The sequence below is a fragment of the Theropithecus gelada genome, chromosome 5 (genome assembly GCF_003255815.1).
Source record: "Theropithecus gelada isolate Dixy chromosome 5, Tgel_1.0, whole genome shotgun sequence".
NCBI lineage: Eukaryota > Metazoa > Chordata > Mammalia > Primates > Cercopithecidae > Theropithecus > Theropithecus gelada.
In genome coordinates this window covers 3,569,444-3,590,870 of record NC_037672.1, presented here as the reverse complement: position 1 = coordinate 3,590,870, position 21,427 = coordinate 3,569,444, and the positions used below count along the sequence as shown (strand labels likewise).

At 59.6% G+C, this 21,427-nt stretch overlaps 1 protein-coding gene across 2 annotated transcripts; it reads left to right on the top strand.

Annotated features, from left to right (window-relative positions):
- Positions 1-1,594: 1,594 nt before the first annotated feature.
- LRPAP1 (LDL receptor related protein associated protein 1) lies at positions 1,595-20,941 on the top strand. Of its 2 annotated transcripts, XM_025384754.1 has the most exons (8): positions 1,595-1,945; positions 8,960-9,104; positions 13,663-13,784; positions 14,897-15,017; positions 15,675-15,833; positions 17,413-17,495; positions 18,611-18,787; positions 20,472-20,941. In XM_025384754.1, the coding sequence occupies exons 1-8, from the start codon at positions 1,739-1,741 to the stop codon at positions 20,532-20,534; spliced, it is 1,077 nt and encodes a 358-aa protein (XP_025240539.1). In that variant the 5' UTR covers positions 1,595-1,738; the 3' UTR covers positions 20,535-20,941. The 2 variants fall into 2 exon arrangements, with proteins under 2 accessions (XP_025240539.1, XP_025240538.1); XM_025384753.1 differs by lacking the exon at positions 20,472-20,941 and having other exon boundaries at positions 18,611-19,267.
- The last annotated feature ends 486 nt before the right edge of the window (positions 20,942-21,427 follow it).

Below are 21,427 nucleotides of genomic sequence, written 5' to 3'. Positions count from 1 at the left end.
AGGGCAAAACATGTATGTGGGGTAAAACGGGTGACCTTTGATTCTAGGCACCAGGAGATGGAGAGAAGAGCAGGAACGCGGGAACACATGGGGAAGGCAGGCACAGGTGAGAATCTAGGCCAGGCTCACCTGGCCATTCTGTCCTGAGGCTTAAAAACATGCAATGATGGCAATGACAGCATTTGATCTGTCTCTGGAGTCACTTTGCATGAGGTCATTCTCCCTCCGCCACCCTCCTGGGGGATTCCTTTACCTCCTCTCCCCCATACATCCCATATCGGGAACTTGTGCTTCCAGCTAAGATGCAGTAACAGACTGACTTTACCCTTTTGCCTGAAACAACTCAACAGCTGGAAAAAAAATAAATGAAACGATGGCTCTGAAAATACTGGAAAAGCAGCAAACGACAGCAGCAGATCACCTTGATTCCAGGCACCTGAAATCTTCTCTGGACCAACACAAGATACAATTTAAATGTAAATTAGGGTAGGCCCAGGGGCCCATGCCTGTAATCCCAGCACTTTGGGGGACCAAGACGGGAGGGTTGCTTGAGCCCGAGTTGGAGAACAGCCTGGACAACACTGGGAGACCTAACTTCTGCAACAAATTTCAAAAATTAGCTGGGCGTGGTGGCACGCACCTGTAGTCCCAGTTACATGGGAGGCTGAGGGGACAGGATCGCTTTAGCCCAGGAGGTCGAGGCTGCAGTGAGCCATCATCGTGCCACTGCACTCCAGCCTAGATGACAGAGACCCTATCCTCCCCACCCCATGCAAAAAAAGAAAAGGAAATGAATTAACATTAATTTCTTCCAAGATGCCCAGGCTCTCTTCACCCCCTTCGTCACTGTTCCTCCAGTTGGAAATTTCTCCCTCCCCAGGCAAAATCCCGCCCACCCTTGGAGGCCTTTTCAGATCATGCTTGCCAGATGAGCTCCCCTTGTCCCTTCTCTGAGTCCAAAGGGGCCCAGCTGCCGTCTGTCTCCCTCCTTCCCCTTGTTTCCGCGCTACCTCCAGGGCACTTCCCAACTCGCTGGCCAAAAGCCCCCAACAAGCGGACTATGCTAACTTTGGCTCTGGATTTCCTAGAGTGTAGTGAGTTGGAGAAAAGCGCGCGAAGCCCTGCCTTGCAGCAGGCGCTTGGGACGTGCGCTGGGGCAGGGGCTCCGGGACGTGGGGGGACGCCTGCGCGGCCCTGCGTCCCCAGGACAACCTGGCCTGCGCTCACCCGCGCCCAGGCGCTCCGCGGGGGGCAGAAGCGGGCTGGGCCAGGCTCCTCAGCGCCAGGCCAGGGCCGCAGTCCTAACCCAGCTACGGCACCCGGCACGCAAGAGTCGGCGTCAGTGCGCGTGAAGCCGGAGCATTATCAGGCTCAGCCAGACACGGCCCAGTTCCTGGGCTTTCCGCTCTTTTTGCGGGGCAAAGGGGGAAAGAGGCCTCGAGTAGTGCGGGCTCTGGGCTCTGAGTGAAGCCTGGTCTCTGCTCCCACCCGGCCACCCTCATTCTCCAACAGTATCCCCAGCCCGCGTCCGCAGCCTCTGGCCGCGGCGTGGTTGCCTGGGAAACGCATGCGCCTGCGCAGGGCTTCCTGGGCTCTGGAGTCCGCCGGCGGCCTCGCCGCGGCCGGCTGCGCATGGAGCAACTACAATTCCCAGGAGACTGCGCGGTGGGCGGGGCAGGGTAGTGGGCGAGGCATCGACTAGCTGGGTCTCTCCGCACAGCGCCAGTCGCAGAGGAAGATGGCGTCCCGGAGGCTGCGGTCGTTTCTGCGCGGGCTGCCGGCGCTGCTACTGCTGCTGCTGTTCTTGCTTGGGCCCTGGCCCGCGGCGAGCCACGGCGGCAAGTACTCGCGGGAGAAGAACCAGCCCGAGCCGCCCCCGAAACGCGAGTCCGGGGAGGAGTTCCGCATGGAGAAGCTGAACCAGCTTTGGGAGAAGGCTCAGCGGGTGAGCGCGACCCGGGGGCGGCGGCCGTGGTTGGGGGCGGTGGAGCGGGGCCCGGGGGTCGGAGGCGGGGCGGGGGCGTCGCAGCCCGGGCACCTGTGCCCCACGCGCCCTGTCCTTGGCACAGCCTCCCCCAGGTGTCAAGTGGGGTGCCCGGACCCCTTCTGCAGCAGGAAAGGTACCCGTGCCGGCGGCGACGCCGTGTGGAGCAGGTTGCGGCCGGCACCCCGAGGGTCAGTATCGCCCTCCCCAGCCTGGGCGGCCTGCTGACCGGAGCGTAGGGGCAGAACCAGGCTAGATCACAGGCCTCCTGCCTCCCGAGCCTGCCGCTTCCCTCAACCTTATCTCCCGATGTGGGGAAACAAGAAAAATGTTGTTTCCCCACATAAGGAGATAATGTTGGGTAGACAGACGTGTCCAGGGAGAGAAGGAATCCCAGGAGCAAGCCCGTGCTTGTTCATTTGAGCGAGAAATGAGGAGGTGAGGAGATGGGATCGGTTTAGAGCACATAAAACGCGACCTTGGGAATGCTGAAAAAGCCTTAACAGGGCGCTTACCTGACCACCTTCATTTGAGAGACGAAGGTACGGAGGCCCGAGGGGAAAGGGCACCCCCAAGGTGGCTCAGCCAGTGGGGCCCCCCGGGACAACAGCTTCCTAATTGGTGCGTGACCCTAGGCCTCTTCATGGAGATAGCCAGTGCTGTCTTCATGAAGATACCGTTGCTTCATTTGTTAGGTGTTCCTGAAATGGGTGTGTTCGAACCATGGCCACCATCTAGGCCTCAGTATCTCATCTCAAATGCAGGAGTCAGATTAGATCTCTGTCTCAGTATTCCAGTTCTACACATTCCTGAGTCTTTGAGAGGAAAAGTAAATGATTTGCAGAATAAGAAGGAACTTTTGGAACGAAAAGGGAGGAGAGAAACAGGTGGGGGAGGGACAGACGGTTATAAGACTGCTTGGGGATGGGGATTGACGCCTGGGCATCAGCTCCACAGGCCCTTCCTGAGCTGCTCCTGGGACCAGCAGTCAAGCCCCACGAGTAATGTTCAGCCTGCGGAGGTGGGAGAATGCTCTGGGCGGAAGCGGCAGGGCGGCTTCTTGGAGGAAGGGATTCTGGAGGAGCTGAGGACAGGGCTGGGTTTGGATGTGGTGACGGCCTCCCAGCAGCAGGGAACAGGTGTAACCAGGAGCAGCTGGGGTGCAGCGCTGCCTCCCCGTGCCCACTGCACTGGGCATCTGTTGAGTGGGTGGAGTCCCCCCTCCCCATGAGGAATGGGGAGCCTGAAAGAGACTCCCTGACCCCCTGACCGATTGGAGGTGGCGCTAAGGAAGTGCACTCGGGCCCAGGAACCCCAGCGGCTCCCTTTGCTTTTGGGTCCTGACCCAAGTCTTCCACCTGCCCTGTAGGGCCGCCCTGGTGCACCCCACCTTACCTGCAGCCACCTCCAGCTGGTCCTCTGTGTTTGTCAGCCCAGGGCCCCTGCAGTGATACGCCTGCCCTCAGGCTGCCTATGTACCGTCCCTGTCCCCCTGTCCCCCGGTGCTGGGTGCTCGCCTGACTGGTTTCAGTTTTGGGTCGGGTCTTGTCTCCTGAACCTCCCCCGAGGTTCCCTGGGCACCGTGGTAGGGCAAGCTGCTCACCTCCACTTTGGACTGAGCCTTGGACTACATGGTCTTTCTGGTCCCTTTAAGTCCTGAAGTTCTAGTTGCGTGGGCAAGTGTTTTTTGCTGAACAAAATGTGAAGTTCTTTGAGGGTGAGGGTGTTTTGGGGGGATTTTGTGTGTCTTCCCCCCTTCCAGAGAGCCTGGTCCTCTGGCAGGCAGGCCTGCAGAGCCCATTTGTCTTGATTTTCCTTCCAGATAATGGAGGCTTGGAGGGCGGCGGTGCTGTGAGGGTATTGTATCCCGGAGCCAAGCGTGCGGGCGTCAGACCCGTCCTGGTCTTTTTGAGGTTATCAGTGGCGGTGGCGCATGGCAGGTGGTCTTCATGCTGTGGCTCTTGCTGCCGAGCGTGCTAGGGCCTAGGGTGGTCAGGAGGCAGGAGGAGCCACAGTCAGTTCGAACGTAGGGGCAGAGAATTGTTTGTGCAGTCACTCCAGTTGGCTTCTTACCCCACCCGACTTGCCACTCTAGGTGGGTATCAGACGGAGACGGGGTCTTGAGTCGCCACCTGGAAGATAACTGAGGTGAGGGCTGCTTTTTTAGAGAAGCACATCCCGCCCAGCTCTGCAGCAGCTGCTCTCAGCCTCCTGTGACCTGTGCTCAGCAGCCAGGAAGGTCTTGTCCTTTCTTTGGTTTGCTTCGTGAAAACCTCGCATCCCTGTTTTCTGCATGTAAAGCCATGTCCTGGTATATAAGATTGCTTAATGTGTCAGTAGGTATAGGGTGAAGAGAGCATCTCAGGAAACCTTTGCCTTTGATGGCCTTGGGCTGTGAGACCTGCCCTGGGGCACAGATAGGGGTGGGTGCCACCAAGAAGACGCCGAGACCCACTTTCGTCCGGTGAGACGCGGCCAGGGAGTTGCTGCTTCATCCTCTCCAGCGCCCGTGAACTCTTCCGGTTCCTGTTTCACAGGCGGGCTCCGCTGTGTTGCAAGACTCCTAAGCAGAGGCTGTCCCTGGAGCTTTGGCGGTCGGAGGCCGTGCAGAGCCCTTGTGCTTGCAGATGCCTTCGGGGGATTCTGCCTCTTCAGAGCTCTGTGTGTTGTGTTGGTGCTGAGGAATAAGCTCCAGGGTCCGCATGGTCCGGCTGCGGCGCGCTCAGGGACACACTCGTGTACCTCTTGGCCTGGGCTGCATGGTGCTGTGAGCTTGGAGTCCTTGGCCGTAGGTCCTTAGTTGTTGTTGTTTTTTTTTTTTGACAGAGTCTTGCTGTTGCCCAGGCTGGGGTGCAGTGGCGCAATCTCGGCTCACTACAACCTCCACCTCCCAGGTTCAAGCCATTCTCATGCCTCTGCCTCCTGAGTAGCTGGGATTACAGGCATGCGCCACCATGCCTGGCTGATTTTTCTATTTTTAGTAGAGATGGGGTTTCACCATGTTGGCCAGGCTGGTCTCAAACTCCTGGGCTCAAGTGATCCTCCCGCCTCTGCCTCCCAAAGTGCTGGGATTACAGGCGTAATCCCAGGAGGCACCGCACCCGGGCAGTCCTTAGTTCTGGCATGAATGGTGACTGTGATGCGAGTGTGTGAAGAATCTTGTTCCCAGAGGTCTGATGAGTGGAAACTGAGGTCTGCAGAGAGGAGTCCTCAGAGCCCCACCCCATCTCTCAAGCATCCTCCCTGGCTTGAGAAGGGCCTCTGAGGATGGGCCAGCTGGCGGCCTCCATGGGCACCTAGGACTCGCCAGACCAATGCATGACCTCACAGCAGCTCAAGGCGGGTATGGTTGTCCACGGAGCTCAGGTGGAAGGAGCTGGGACACGATGGCAAGGCTGGGACAGTGCACTGCCACCTGCCGTGGTGAGACAGGTGCAGCATGCCAGGAAGCCTTGGTCCCCTGCTCCTCAGGGTGGACCTGCTCCTCAGGGTGGGTGCCTTGCACTCTGGTGTGGGCACTCAGGTGAACGCTGGGAGGATGGCATGTGCCCTCTGAAGAGGTGGTCCATTGATGGTCCTAGTTGCATTGGAACCTGCCCAGCCTGAACTGTGCTATATGTGCAGGTTAACACCAGTGGCTTAGCTGTGGACCCTGGCCTGGGTTTCCTGGGGCATCGAATAGCAGTAGCAGGTTGCTGGAAAGTTCCAGAATGCTCTGCTGGCACGCGGGTTGTGCTGTGTGGGGGAGGGCCGCTGCTGAGATCCCTAGCAGTCCTGGGCCCTTAGGTCTGGTCAGGAGGACCCAGTCGGCTCTGCTTGTGTCTGAGGACACAGGACCAGTGTCGTTTGTTCAGCTGAGTTGGCTTTCTTCCCTGCATGCGTTCCCTGGTTGTTGATGATTTGCCTCACTGCTTCATGTTTGACAGGTTCTTTTCTGCATTTGGTTTCCACAGGGTAGTTCTAACTTGATGCATTCACATTTAACTTGAGAGAGGTGAAAGAGTCCAGACGTGGGGTCTGGGGCCCTGCACACGACCTGCTGGTCTTCCTCTGCACAGAGCTGGGGCTGCTTTCTGTGGCGGCCACCAGGCTGGCCCCTTCCGCGCTGAGCGCTGGCAGTCGCATATCAAGGGAAAGGGAGCTGGCTTTTGGGAGACACGCGGTGTGAAATTTAGACCCCCTGTTGCCTGAAAGTTGGGAAATCAGAAGGAGAAAATGACTTTCCCTGTGGGTTGCAGATTTTACAGCCCACGGAGCACCTGCCCTTGACTCTCCTAGCATCCTGGGGAGGCAGACAGGAGTCCAGGGAGGACCGCGGGTTACAGGGATTGGTGCCTGGCTGTGAGCCTGCCAGGATGGGCCCAGGGCTTCAGCAGCCCGGGGTCTTCAGCTCCACTTTCCAGCGAGCAGCCCACGGGCAGTCACGGGACACCTGCGTCCTCTCCCCTGCAGCCAAAGAGGGCAGACCCGGGGCCCCTCAGGGCCAGCACACACTCGAGAGCATGGGCCAGGATTGCCCGCCCCAGGATGCTGCTTCTGGCTGGGAGCATCGCTGTGGGCCTCGCGTCTCGGGCCCTCCCGGGCAGTGCAGCGTGGTAGATAAGATGCCTACGGGGAAGCAGAGATGAAAGCAGACCTGTTCCTCCAGAAGTTTGGGTCACAAACAAGATAGGCAGGTGTGGGCTCCCCCTCCTCCTGAGGCTCAGACTGCCCCTTCTGAGAGTTCAGCATCACTCAGGTGCCTCTTTGTCCCGGGTCCACCTGCTGGGGACGCTCAGATCAGACTTCACGTCTCCTGGGGCCTTCCAGTGGACGCTGCAGACGAATGTCCGGGGCACAGAGGGGCATGGGGTGGAGCTCTGGGGAGAAGGGGCTGGGTGAATGGGCCTGGCTGGGGAAGAGGCACGCAGGTAGGGGTGTGTCAGGCTGCCAGGGTAAGGGTTTTCAGGTCGGGACAATCCTGGAAAGCAGCCCCTGTAGAGATGGGGGCCAGAGCATCTACCAGGAGGGCCCAGATAAAAGACTGCCTGGGACCACCGACCAAGGGTTAGAGAACCTTCTAGAGAATTAGAAGCTTTCCTCTGCCCTAGGCCCTGCCATTCATTTTGTGCCTACTGTGTGCTCTCTTTTTACCGCTGGGGGACGTGGCTCAGTGATCTGGATTTGTCTCTAAGTAAATGTTAAACTCCTGGCGGCTGGGGCCTGTGTGGCTAGGGCGGCCGCGGAGCCAGTTCGGGCTTCTGAGAGGAGAGAGGGTGGAGCTGTCAGCCCCAGCACCCAGCTGGCGACAGGGCCTGTGGTCAGGGATCTGCTTCCTCCTAGGCCCAACACAGACTGAGCTGCAGGGAGCAGGATGGACTCAGTCTAGATACGGGCAGAGCGAGGCGAGGAGGTTCCAGAGTGTGGGGTGTGCCAAACACCCAGAATTGGCTTCGTGCGAGTCTTGAAAGAAACGTGTGCCCCTGTGCAGTGCAGGCCTGAGGGCCGGGCCTCCTGAGGCCTCGGGCTGCAAGGTGGTGTGGGCTGCAGGACACTGGGAAGGCAGCCGGCTCGCGACACTTCCTGGGGATGTTCACTGTTTTATATAAACTTTATTGAACACACATACTTTGGATACTGGCTTGTGTCGTATTTATGTTAGAAAATAGCTAATGAGGTATAGATTAAAGGTTAATATTTCCAACCCCTGAGGGAAAACAGACTGTATTGAAACACGCATGATCAGAGACAGGCGTTGGGTGATGGGCCTCTGGAGCTCAGATGCCGGAGCTGGGGTTCCCTCCTAGAACCACGGGCAGCTCGTGGGGACCGCCCCAGGGGAATGTGAGAATGCAGGTGCCCAGGGAAGGGAACCCTCCTGAGAGCTGAGAGATTTGGGGATCTGCACCGCACGGTGCCGAGCGCTTCCTTTGCTGCGGGACTCCACAGAGCCTTTCATGTGCTGGTGTCACGACAGGCATGCGGTGCAGCCTCCCCAGACAGCACCCTGGCTCCGTGAACCCTGATCCCACCTCATGACACGTTCTGGTTCACACAGCTGGGCTACGCTGCTCTGCACGGAAGAGGCTTTTCTTCCCCGAAGGGCTCGCCGGGCCAGCCCTGAGGCCAGAGTTGATGAGAGCTGGCCGGTGGGTTTCGTTCTGCTGCTTGCCTTGGCCACCTGGCATTCTGGCCCAGTCATTCTGACATGGGGACACTCTTGGCCTAAATCCTGTCTTTACAACCAAAAAGCAGTGTGCCCAGCGGTCACCTCACTTCCTTCCTTCCCTCACCCAGAGTCCCAGAGCTGGGAGGGAGGGTGGGATGAAGGAAGTGTGGCCCGCCCTGCGGAGGGGTGTGAGGGTGGAGGGGGAAGATCCTCAGCCCCAGTGCGGCAGCTCGTTCCAGGGCCCTGCCTGTGTGGTCTACGCCAGCAGGTAAGTGAGAGGGTGACAGACTCCTGCTCCAGAAGGATCTGGGGCTGTGTAAGAACCGTCACAGCAAGACAGTTCGCATCATGGAACACTTGAGAGGTGGCGACGAAGGGTCTTTGGGAAATGAAGATGGGGCCAATCTGAGATTACAGTGATTCTTTTAAAAGAGAACTTCTGGGTGTCTGTGTCCTTGCAGTGGTGTCTGCAGTGGAATGGTAACGCAATGGGTATTTTCTTCCTGCCCTGTTTATCCAAGTGCCCGATGACTGTCCCCAGGTGCTAGGGTGGGAAGGGTGGGGTGTCTTACAGCCGGACAGGAATGGGCAGCCCCCGATGGACTTGGGGTTTCCAGATCACGTATACAGACGGGCCTGGAGACTGGTGTCCATGCTGCGTTCTTGTCGAAACCTGTGGGGTTTGAATCCTGCTGACAGTAACCCTCACTCCACCTCCTCCTGTTCTCCCGGAACCTCCCGGTGGCCAACCTCCTCCGAGGTCAGTTTCCAGCTGTGTCCTGGTCCATCCTGCTTGTGGCTCACAGTCCCCTCCCCTTCGTTCGCAGCTACATCTTCCTCCCGTGAGGCTGGCCGAGCTCCATGCTGATCTGAAGATACAGGAGAGGGACGAACTCGCCTGGAAGAAACTAAAGCTTGACGGCTTGGACAAAGATGGGGAGAAGGAAGCGAGACTCATACGCAACCTCAATGGTCCGTTTGTTTCTTTCCTAGTGCAGGTCGAGTATCCCTCTTCCTAAATGCTTGAGAGCAGCAGCTTTTTGGATGTCGGATTTTGTTTTTGGATTTGGGAATATTTGCATTGTGCTTAATCTGGATATCCAAAATGAGCCTTTCCCCTGAGCATCCCAAGTGCCCAGAAAGCTTAGGATTTGGATTGGGGAGCTCACCCTCGTGAGGGAGGTGGCCACTGGCCTCAGTGGTTGCGGGGAGGCTCACCCTCACGAGGATGGTGGCCGCTCGCCTCAGTGCTGTGGGCTACACCTCTGATTCCTTGGCTCTTGGCCAAGGGTCCCATTGGGTGCAGCCTGCGGGGAGCTCCTCCGAGCGCAGATGTGCCCTTGGCCGTGGTCTCGGCTCCTTTGCTGTCACAAGTGCCATTGGCACACTGGAGGGAGGACCAGGGCAGGGGCAGTGGGCGCAGGAAGGGGCCAGAGGACAGCAGGAGGCTCTGTCTCCCAGTGGAGGAAGGAGGTCTGCCCTGGCATCTTGAAGTTTGGGGACATACTCCAGATGTTGTCAGAATAGCTTTCCAAGAGTCAGAACGGACACTTAGTTGTGATGCGGTTAGTGAGCCCCTTGTCCCTGTGGTGTTCAAGAAGCAGCAGGACAGTCGCCTGCTTGGTACCAGCGTACAGAAGACAGGTGTGTCCTCGGAGCCAGGAGGGTTTTAAATGACAGAGTTGTGACTGGTCCTTTTGGATCCCTCTCCTCTGCCATCCTCCCTCACCACAGGCCCGTTGGCAGGACACTGGCGGGCAGAGGACGCACACCAGGTGGGCCTGTGGGACTGGGCTTGGGGCTGCTCCAGGGAGTCACATGCTCGGCCACCTGTTGTCAGCTACGTGCAGCAGCCACAGGAGCTGTTGCACCTCCACCCAACTGCTGCCCCTCCCTGACCCCAGGCACCCCTTTCCCAGTCCCCTGCCCGGCTGCTTCCTGTGTGACCTGGGCCCCCCACCTCCGTTTCCTCCTCCTGTCTCACGGGACAGTGGTTGTGAACCAAGTGGGACACCCCACTGAGGGTGGGTGGCTGCCATCACACTGAGGGTAGCCCCAGAGCCCTGGCCGTGTCTGGAGCCTGCTGTAGCCCTGCTTTCCCATGCACTGGTGGCCCCAGGCATTGCAGCACCTGGGTTATCTCTAGTAAGGAGAGGAGGTGTCTATGGAGTTCCTTGGTTAGGCCTGATGCTCTAACACGTACTCCTCAAAACTCTAACATCCCGTTTGACAGGCTCAGAGAGGGTAATTTGTCTGGAGTTGCAGAGCCGAGTAGTGCAGCAAAGATTTGGAGCCAGGGTTTTCTGACTCCTGAGCAGGTGGTCTGTTCCCAGCCACCCCTCTTCTCCCATCAGCAGACATCAGCATACGTGTCATGTGACTGCGCCTGGGTTAAAGGCAGAGGGCTGGCTTCATTTTTGCTGGTTTATGCCACCATGTTCAAGAGTCTGGGTGGGATATAAGCCAAGACGCGGCGGCAGGGACCGCCTGGGGAGCGGAGATGCAGCGGCAGGGGCTGCCTGGGGAGTGGAGACAGCGGCGGCAGGGGCTGCCTGGGGGGCGGAGACGCGGCGGCAGGGGCTGCCTTGGGAACAGAGACGTGGCTGAAACAATTCTGGATGGTTGCGTCCCCACCAGCGTGTCTAGAGGGCCATTCCAAGGGCCAGGAAAGAGCCTGTCCTGGAGGTGCCCCGCAGGGAGAAGGGACTGGCTCTGCAGCGGGGCAGCATTCAGGGCCTGGAGGAGACGGAGGAGCTTGCAGGGGGCACAGAAGTGGGCTAAGGACCCGCTTCTTCCTGCGGGCCAGCCAGTGTCCTTGCAGGGTGTCCAGGTCTGTGGCCCAAGTGGAGCTGTCTTATTTTCTGCCATTGCCGAGTGACCTGGCAGAAGAGTTAGTGGGACTCTAGGAGCCGGTGTCCCAGGAGCAGACCGTGCCCACACTCAGGAGAGAGGCTCGTCCTGGCCAGCTGCCCGCCATCTTCTGGGTGTGGCCCCTGGACCCCCAAGGTCCCCCGTGCCATTATCAAGGCTGATACCACACCTGGGGGACCAGCCATAGCCAGGTGCCTGGGCAGCACACCTTGTGGGCCTGCCCTTGGCACTGCCCATGCTGAGGTCCGCCCTGAGACAGACAGGCCACGCTCTGCTCTGCTCTGGGGTTCGCGGCTGTCCTCACCCCCACCGTGCCCCCAGGGCCACTTCACTCCCCAGGCAGGGAGTGTGGGGCGGCGTCTGTCCTCCACACACAGGGAGTATGGGGCCGTGTTCGTCCTCCCCAGGAGCTCTAAGGGCTGGATGCTCCTGAGGCCGCCTCCAGCTTCAGTGCTCTATGACTCCATTCCATGCAGAACCCAGCACCTCCAGAATCCAGAACTTTCCATAGTCCCTGCTGCTGATCGCAGCCTTGGGCATTCTGCCTTTTGATGGGGTCTGACCAGCCACTTTGGGCTCTGGCTGAGAGCTTTTGGCTCCAACTAGGAAGGCGCGGGCCAGGCTAGCCTCAGAGCCCCAGGACGTGGCCCACCCTCACTGTCTTCCCCTCTCTTCCTCTCGGGCTCGGGGTGCATAGCCCGGGGGTGTGACCTCAGCGCTGCTGAGCAGTGGCTGGACTCGGGGGGCTGGGCAGGACGGCCTTCACAGGCAGGCCCAGCACCAGCTTCTAAGGCCAGGAGACATCCAGGCCACTTTTTAAAAAATTTTTTGTATTTATGTATGTATTTGTTTCATTTATTTTCTCTTCCCCCACAGCTAGTATTATTTATTTAATTGTTTATTTTAAGAGATGGGGTCTCACTTCACTGCCCCAGCCGGTCTTGAACTCCTGGGTTCAGATGGCCCTCCTGCCTTGGCCCCCCAAAGTGCTAGGATCACAGGCATGAGCCACCGCGCCCGGCCTAAAATAGTTACTTCACGTATAAATTCCCTGCCATGGAAGACAGGCCCAGCGTGTTGAGCTTCGAAGCGTGCATCTGTAGGACCCGTGCCCAGCAGCAGCAGCAGCTCTTGACTGCTGTCAGCAGAGACGGCTTTCCTCAGGGACAAGACCACAGGCCGGGTTTTCATGCTTAGAGGATGGAACACAAGGAGCACGTGCTGCGTGTGGCCTTGAGACCCCCATGACCCAGGCTTCCGGACGGAATGAGACAGGAGGGATCTGAGGCCAGGGTGGTGTTGATGAGAAAGGAGGCCTGAGGCTTCCAGCGTGTCCCTGGGGCAGGGACACTCCCCAGGGCTGGCAGTGACAGAGGATGGACCTTTGGGAGAGGTGTGGGGGTGGGACCTGCTGAGCCTGGGGCATGCAGAGACCCCACTGGGAGTGATTCTGTCCAGTAGGGTCACAGGTGAAGGCCCAGAGGAGGCGCCGGGGTCCGGGAGTCACCACCTGGGTGAAGAGGTCCTCGGAGTGAGGGGAAGTGTGAGGCGAAGGGAGGCTCCACGCCCAGCGTCTTGGGAGAGGCCCACACGGGGCCCTCAGCCCAGAGGGGAAGGCAGGACCCCATTCTGTGGGAGGCGGGGGCCCTGGGATAATTCCCCGGTCCCCAGGAAAGGGCGGGCAGGCAAGCCCACCACCAGCTAAGGAAGCAGGCGGGTTTGCATTGGCCCCAGGTTCCAGGAGACCTAGTAGAGGGCCTGTCGCACAGCACCACAGCGCCACAGCGCAGGGAACTGGGGCCTCGGGAGAGCCGCTGCCTGTGGAGGCCGAGACCGGGCTCTGCTCTCATGTCCCAAGTGCCAGACTTGTCCACAGCTGAGTCCTGTCAGCACCAGGGCCTGCTTTGAGCGCCTGCTTTCATATCGTGTTGGTGGCAGTGTGTGGTGACAGACAGAGCCCACAGATGCTGAGTACCCCTTGGGGAAGTGGGGCTAGGGGAGCACCGCGTGTGCAGATCCTGGAGGGCTCCCCGAGTGACTGGGCCGCAGCACACTGCAGACTAAGTACTCCTCCTGGCTGCTACCGTAACTTTTTGTTAGAAGCTGCTGACACATTTCTCCTTTACAAACTGTTTTTCCTTCCAATAAAAATAAGATGTGGGCTGTTAGAAAGCCGCATCACCCTGCACACTCTGCAGGTGGCCTCTGCCCTGTGGTCCTTAGAGTTGTTGCCGTATGGCAACAGGTGAGGCTGCAGATTTTGTTTTTGAAAATCTGTGCAACTGGTTTGGAAAGATGGGCCAATCGGTTACCACTCTTACAGCCCAACCCACCAGCCGCTTCCGACAGCTGCGTCTCAAGGGGACACAGCTTGATGGAGGACTGCAGCCAACGTGTCCCTGGTAGGAAAGAGGGAGGTCCTGGGGGCGTCCCGTGAGTCGCCGGACCCATTTCTAAGCGCTGGGAGACCACAGCCCCCACGCTTGTTTACATTCTTGTTCTTGCCATATCTCCAGTGGTCATCCAGGAAACTGGTGAAAGGAAACTGCTGGAAAATGAGAGGCAAACCTGTCTCACCAACTGTGGCAACCCAGATATGTTGGCTGTTGACTGTTTTTCACAGGAAACCATATCAAATAGAACCTCCCCTCTCTCCTAGTCATCTTGGCCAAGTATGGTCTGGACGGGAAGAAGGACGCTCAGCAGGTGGCCAGCAACTCCCTTAGTGGCACCCAGGAAGACGGGCTGGATGATCCCAGGCTGGAAAAGCTGTGGCACAAGGTACTCCTCGACTGTTTCCATACCGTGCAGAATTGGTGCCGTTGTGTTGAGTGTTGAGGCGGGGGGCTGAGGGAGCAGTCTCTGCTCTGCGTGGGAGCTGGGGTTTGGGGAAGTCTCAGGAAGACAGTGGCTTCCTAAGGAAGCCATTCCACTGTCTTTCTGTGAATATTTTCAGCTTTCCTGTTCAGAAAATTCCTTGCTCTTTGAGTAAAGGAGCACTGTTTGGCCTGCAGCTGTCAGACCTTCAGCTCTGGTCATGTGAGGTTACGGGATCGTGACATAGCACAGGCTGAGTTCTTTACTGTGTGTCGGATTTTTAATTTAGTGAGTGGTGCTGTGAACATGCTTCTGTGATTAGAAAAGTGCCCTCGTGTGTGGGGCTGGGCTTTCAGCCTGTGCCTGGGAAGGGTGTGGGGTGTTGGTGCGGGGCCAGGCACTGGGACCCAGCAGGGCTGGTGGGCTGTGACGGGGTGTTCACCTGCTTCAGCTCCCCCATTTCCAGCGGCTGCTGCTCCAGAACAGTTTCTCTGGATCACATTGATTTGGGGCCAGCTGGACTTCTTGTACCAGCCCAGTCACAGCTGATTGTCCGTGGCCAGGAAAGATGGAGTTGGTAGAAGGGGGCAGAGAGGGAGGGAGGGTCCTGTGTGGCCTCCCTGGGTGTGCGCGATCCACGTCACCCCGTAGCCGGGAGGCAGGTAGGATGACAATGAACGGGCTGGCAGAGGTCCCCCTAGGAAGATGGCCTTGCTGTCCCTACCACCCGCAGCCAGGAGAGCCAGGCAAGTCTGGGGGCCACTGGGATGCTGCCCTGTTCCTCTCCTTGGGATCTTCCGCTCCCCACCCTAGCCAGCTCAGTAGCCGTCCCCCATTGAGCCTGGACACGTCCAGGAGAAGGGTGGTTGCCTGCCGGCAGCTCTTCTCTGGTTTGTTTTTTGTTTTCCTGCCCTACCCAGCCTAATAGAGGCTCAGGAGGGTCGTGAGGCCAAGAACCGGGCCCGACACTCACATAGGCAAGGGCCTGCCGGGCCGTGAGGAGTCGTCGGCTGAAGAGCGGCCCCAGCCACACGAGCCCACGGCGGGTTTCACTCCAGGCCTTGTTTCCCTCTTAGGCAAAGACCTCTGGGAAATTCTCCAGCGAAGAACTGGACAAGCTCTGGCGGGAGTTCCTGCATCACAAAGAGAAAGTTCACGAGTACAACGTCCTGCTGGAGACCCTGAGCAGGACCGAAGGTGCCCCCTGCCCCCACCCCATCCTGCCCCCTGCCCCGCTTGCCCCCACCACTCCTGCCCCTGCCCCTTTTGCACCTGGGGCTCACTGTGCTCAGTGGACAGCCTCGGCTCCCCCCAGGACACGGCAGGGGCGGGGAGGCGGCACCGGACGCCCTCTCCCAGGGTTCTACCGGACTTGTGAGTCGGGAGGTTGCTGTGCAGGCGGGGCTGGCTCTGAGAGTCACCCGCCTGCATTGGATGAACCCAGTCTCACTGGTGCCTGCCCCCACCACGGGCACAGCTGCCGCCTTTGCCAGACCTGTGCTTCGCTGATGGGTCCTTCATTCTGGACTCGTGACCCTCCCCAAATGGGTGCCTTTCCCACCCTACAAAGTTGGAGTCAAATGGAGGGTGACCCAGCTGACCAGTCCGCCCTCTGGACCTGGTGCCCCAGCCGTCACCGCCAGGCTCCGCTTGGTGCGTGTCCCGGCATCTCACCTGGAAAGGAAGCTATGCCAACGGTCGTTTCGGCGGCGCTGCAAGACCGCGGAACGGGGACGTTTTCGGCCAGAAACGAGAGCGAGTTTGAGCTCCCCAGCAGTGGGCATCCCAGACAGTGCTCCAGGCGGGCCGGGCGCGGACTCCCAGCCTCATGATGTCCTGCCTTCGGTTTTACAGAAATCCACGAGAACGTCATCAGCCCCTTGGACCTGAGCGACATCAAGGGCAACGTCCTGCACAGCAGACACACGGAGCTGAAGGAGAAGCTGCGCAGCATCAACCAGGGCCTGGAGCGCCTGCGCAGGGTCAGCCGCCAGGGCTACAGCACGGAGGCCGGTGAGGGCCCGCCTGGGACTGTCGGTTCCTGAGGGTGGGGCTGTCTCTGGTTGTGTTTTGGGGACAAGCAGGCAGGTGCTTAGAGCGATGGGCACCTGGGCCTGCGGACGCAGCCAAGACCCTCGGTGCACTGTCTACCCAGGGGTGGTCACGGGCCTCGCTCCCAGGATCTGCTCTGTGAAGGTCACTGGCCGTCCCCAGCCTTGTTCCTGGAGACTGGCAGAGAGCAGTGGCGGCGGCGGGCCTGGGAGCAACCCCTCCCAGCGTCTCCCCAGCCCCAGCAGCACAGCCCCTCCATTGCTGCTGTTGGTCAAGAACAGAGACCACTTGTCAAGCCCAGCTCTGTCTCCGTGTCATGCCACCCGCACTGTCTGTTAGTCCCTCTCAGCCCGGCAGGGGCAGGACGCCCGCTGAGGCCACAGGGCTTGTGGCTCCATCTCAGCAGCTCGGTCTTGGTCTCACTCCACTGCAGGCCCTTAGTGGCCAGGCTCGGCACTGCTGCTACTTGCCCAGGACCCAGGACAGAGCCTTGTGCAGAGTTTACCAGAAGCCTGCCGGCCTCACTCACACAGCTTCCGATTCTGTACCTCATCCTCCATGTGCACACCGAGCGCCGGCTGTGTGCCAGGCCCTGCTGTAGGCTCGAGGAGGCAGCAGCCGCCAGGAGATGGCATCTGTGCCCTCATGGTGATAAGACAGCAGGGCCGGTCTCTGTCCCCGGTGCCAGGCAGAGCCGCCGCCTCCTCTCCAGGATGGGACCTGCAAGGTCTGGCCTTAGGCAGCCTCCAGCACAGTAGTTGAATGTGTCCACGTGGGTCCAGGGCCCCTCGGTTGGCTCTGCGGCTGTCACCTGTGTGCCCTTGGGCAAGACCCCTCACCACCCACCCCCAAACCCAGGCTCCCTTAGCCCGACCTGGTGCTGGTGACTGTCAGCTGTAGGCGTTTGGCCGTAGTGTTGAGGGCTGGACGGCCTGAGCAGGAAGGGGTCAGCAGAGGAGGGAGCAGGAGCCGCTGTTGTGGGGCTCCCTGGGCAGGCGGCTCTGGACTGCTCGCTCCTGGATGGAGAGAGGTGACGGCCCCGGCGTCTCTCACCGCGTCCCTTCGTGAGCACCAGGGTCCGGGAGCCGGCTCCGTTTGTTTGGCTCTTCCCAGGAGCCCGAAGGGAAGCGGCCTGTGCCTGCCTCTGGACCTGGCTAAACTTGCATGCCCTGCACCCGAGGTCCTGAGCAGCCTCTGCACACAGGCCACGTCCACCCTCCGCCACCTGCTTCAGAGGCAGCCAGGGTGGGCTGTGGCGCTTCCCAGGCTCTGATGGAGGCAGGTGTTTCTGGACACAAAGGAGAAGCAGTTGCTTGGCCGAGGGGACAGGGAAGCCACATTTCAGCGAGGTTGTGTGAGCTACTGAGCAGATGCCCTCTGTGCCCCATGAGATTTTCAGTGCACGCGCGCGTTTCACACACATGCAAGTCGCGCCTGCACACCCTCATAGGCTCCATGCACACTCCACGCGGTTCCCGCGGGGCTGGCCGCGTTGTGCACCCCAGGCGCCGCTGAGGCCGCTCTCGCTCCTCCCCTGCAGAGTTCGAGGAGCCCAGGGTGATTGACCTGTGGGACCTGGCGCAGTCCGCCAACCTCACCGACAAGGAGCTGGAGGCGCTCCGGGTAAGGAAACGCGGCCCTCTCTCCTTTCGCGCGCTCTCGTGTGGTGAAGATTCTCTTGCAGTTTGTTCCTTAACCACTCGGCCAACCTGCTTGCGTTTTCCTTCTCATCTGCGTGGGACCTCGTGTTTCAGGGGCGAGGCCGGGCTGTGGAGGGGCTTTTGTTCTTTTGTCAGTGTTCACGTCTGAGGTGGCCTTGGTGCGGGTCCTGTGGATGGTCAGCAATTGGTCAGGAACCAGCCACAGTCTGGGGGGAGGGGACCAAGGACTACTGGGATCATTTGGGGATGTCACCGCTTCCTGAGATGGAGGCCCAGGGAGGGAAGGAGACCACCTCAGGTGGCAGGGGGCTCCTGGGGCGTGTGGCGTGCCAGATCATTCTGAGGGTGGAGAAATCAGCTCGGTGAGCCCCCAGCAAGGCTCTGAGGAGTGAGGAGTCCAGCAGGGGGTCCCTGGGTGGGCAGTCCCAGGCACGGTATCAAGCCGTGAGTTCACCCAAGGTCCCCAGCTGGTGTCTGTCGTGAGTGAGGTGGGCGTGGTCCTGCCCTCATAGGGCTTGGGCCTTTCCTGGCCCCAGGAAGGGCCCTTAGCACCTCCCCCAGAAAGGGGTCAGGAGCTTTCCTCCGGGGCTAGGGCACCTTAGCTGGGCGCAGGCATATGCATGGGGCTTGGCAGGTGGGGCCACATGGAGGGCCCTGGGTCTGGAGTGTGGGATCAAGGCAGGGCAGGGCGCCTGCAGGAGCAGGGACAGAGCTACAGTCCAGCAGAACCGGAGCCCAGGCAGGCTGGGGGCAGGGTGCAGAGGCAGCCACCACAGAAGCACAACCCCTGGACGTGGAGTCTGGCCGGGAACAAGCTGGAGGCCCCCCAGATTCGGAAGGGGTGCCATTTGCAGAGACAGGGAAGGGGTCGGCTTAGGACTGCCGAGGAGGCGCAGGCTGGGACCTGCTGCTGGTGTGATGGCCTCCCAGCTGCCACCTCATTGTCCATGTCCCACCCCGGGTACGGCGCTGTCCCTTGGCGTCCTTGCAGTTCACCCGGGACCACAAGATGGCGTGGCGAGCACAGAGAGGGAGCACTCACCTGTGGTGAGCGAACAGCAAAAAACCTTGTTCCAGGAGGAGCTCAAGCACTTCGAAGCCAAAATCGAGAAGCACAGCCACTACCAGAAGCAGCTGGAGATCGCACACGAGAAGCTGAGGCACGCAGAGCGCGTGGGTGACGGCGAGCGTGTGAGCCGCAGCCGTGAGAAGCACGCCGTGCTGGAGGGGCGGACCAAGGAGCTGGGCTACACGGTGCGCGCGGGTCTGGGGACTAGGGAGGCCACAGTTCCCCCGCAGAAAAGATGGGGCCGCCCACGTGCAGCTCAGGGCCTCCCGTGGACCGGGTGTGGGCCCCACGCCGTTGTCTTCCCTGTCCGAGTTGAACCCCAGAGCCACAAGTGTGTGGGGCACTGCAGGCCACAGCAGCCGCGCTAGAAGAGCTCCGTGGGCTTCCAGTGCAGTCCCCCGACCCTCAGGTGTGAGCGCAGGCCCTGGCAGGCCACTGCCTCGTCCTCTCCTGTGACCAGGGTGGGGATAACCTGGATGCCCACAGCCAGCCCAAGTCAGGGCACTTTCCAGCCCTCGAGACAGGCGAGCCCCCTTCCCCACAGCCCCGGGATGTGAGGAGAGGAGGGGCAGATCCCAGGAGAAGCCGAAGCCAGCAGCACGGCCTTGCCACAGAGGCACAGAAAATCCTGGAAGCTCATGCCAGTTCTTTCTGGAGGGAACTGGGGTTCAGGAGCCCCATCTGTGCCTTTTAAACTTGGAGCTGCAGGCAGGTGTTACCAATTCAAAAACAGGAAAGGCCTAAAAAATAAATCAAGGCAAAGAAGTTCTGATAGGAGAGGGTGGTGTGGGTCTGCCTGGCAGAACGTGCAAGAGAGCAGCCTGCGGGCCCCGCCCGTGGACAGGAGCTCAGGTCCAGGGTGAGCACCACCATGTGGGGGTTTGCAGAGCGCTCCCCCGAGATGCGGGGATGGAATGCTAGCGTGCGCCTAGTTTCACCTGACCGTGGCAAAGCTCGGTGTTGGTTAGGAAAGCCGTGTGGCGCTGCCTGAGGCACCCACACCGTTGGGGCGGAGGTCAGAGGGCGGCTGAGAGGAGGGACCTTCGGCGAGTTATTCACCCTGAGCCACGGGCTCCTATGTGGAGAGGGAGGTGGTGCCCACGAGCAGGGTTTTGTGAGAATCTGGAGAGAGCTACAGTGACCCTGGCCCAGGCTGGGCTGACACGGCACCTGCTGCCACTGGGGTGGTATCTGTGGGGATGCTCTGGGCCATTGTGATGTGAGGAGCTGGAGGTCTCTCTTTTTCCCTCCCAGGTAGCCCTGAGGAGGAAGGCGTCTTTCCCACAGCCTTGTCCCAGCCTCTCCGGTCATTGCTTTTAAAAACAACACCATGGGGCTGGGCGGTGGCTCACACCTGTAATCCCAGCACTTTGGGAGGCCAGGGTGGGTGGATCATCTGAGCTTAGGAGTTCAAGACCAGCCTGGGCAACATAGTGGAACCCCATCTTTACCAAAAACACAAAAAATTAGCCGGGCATGGTGGTGGGCATCTGTAGTCCTAACTACATGGGAGGCTGAGATGGGAGGATCACTTGAGCCTGGGAGGCAGAGATTTCAGTGACCTGAGATCATGCCACTGTACTCCAGCCTGGCTGACGGAGCGAGACCCTATCCATAAGTAAATAAATAACACTATGGGCTGATCCCAGAGACCCTGAGCTTTCGGCTCTTAGCATTCTTTGGTGGGATTTCCTAGTTAGCACTGAGCTGCTCTTGTGATTTGAGCATTTCTGGACGGGCGTGGAATTGGAGATGCACAGGGTTTGTGCCTTTTCCTTTTGGATCACACGTCTCCTGACGTGAGGCTGAGCTCACAGAGCCGGCCTCGAGGTGCGCTCTCCCCAGCTGATGAGTTGTTTCTGTCCACAGGTGAAGAAGCATCTTCAGGACCTGTCCAGCAGGATCTCCAGAGCTCGGCACAACGAACTCTGAAGGTATCGGGGAACCCGGCCCGGCAGGGAAGAGGCCAGCATGAAGGACCTGGGCTCTTGGCCATGGCATTTCCGTGGACAGCCTGCCGTGAGGGTAGCTGGGGCCGGCACAGGTGTCGCAGCAGGAAGGATTGTTTCCGGTGACTGCAGCCACTGCTGTCACAGCACAGGACTTGGTGGTGGTCGCGTCTGGGTCTGAAATGGGCCCAGCTCTGACTGAGGGGGTTGTCTTCCACTCAGCGTCAGCGTGGCAGTCACCACCCCAGTGAGGACCTCGATGTCCAGCTGCTGTCGGGTCTGACAGTCTTCTTGTTAAACAACACGATTTACTTAAAAAAATCTTACACATCTGCCCCTGGAAATACTATGTACAAAGTCCTTAAAAAATATAGTGCAGTATTTAAACCACATGCTTGTCAGCTGGTCACTAAGTGTCCTGGTGGCTCGGGCCGGAGCCAGTGCTTGTGAAGGGATCGCGTCATAGCCAGCTTCCCCTCTGGGCCCCACGGGCCTTTGCAGCCAGACTCCTTTTCCCGTGAGACGGCCCGGCCTGATTGAAAGCCAAGAGCGCTGGAGTTGAGTTTGAGGGGAAGATGGCAGAGAGAGGAGCCTGTGGTTCCGTGGACAGTCAGAGACTGTGGCCTGGGGGCAGCGTCTTTCAACTCTCACCTCTGCAGCTCAGGGGCCTGGGGAGACCGCAGCGAACCTGCATGGCCTCCGTGTCCCTAAGTGTGCTGTGTAAATGCCCCATCTCACGGGGGTAGGGACAGCCACGGAGGCCTTCCGCTGACCGTAGCTGATGGGCTGGCCATTGCTCCCGTCCGGGTCCGAGCACGGTTCCCACGTTTGAGCCTGGAAGAGGCTCCATCTGGCATATTGTGTTTTGGCTGCAGC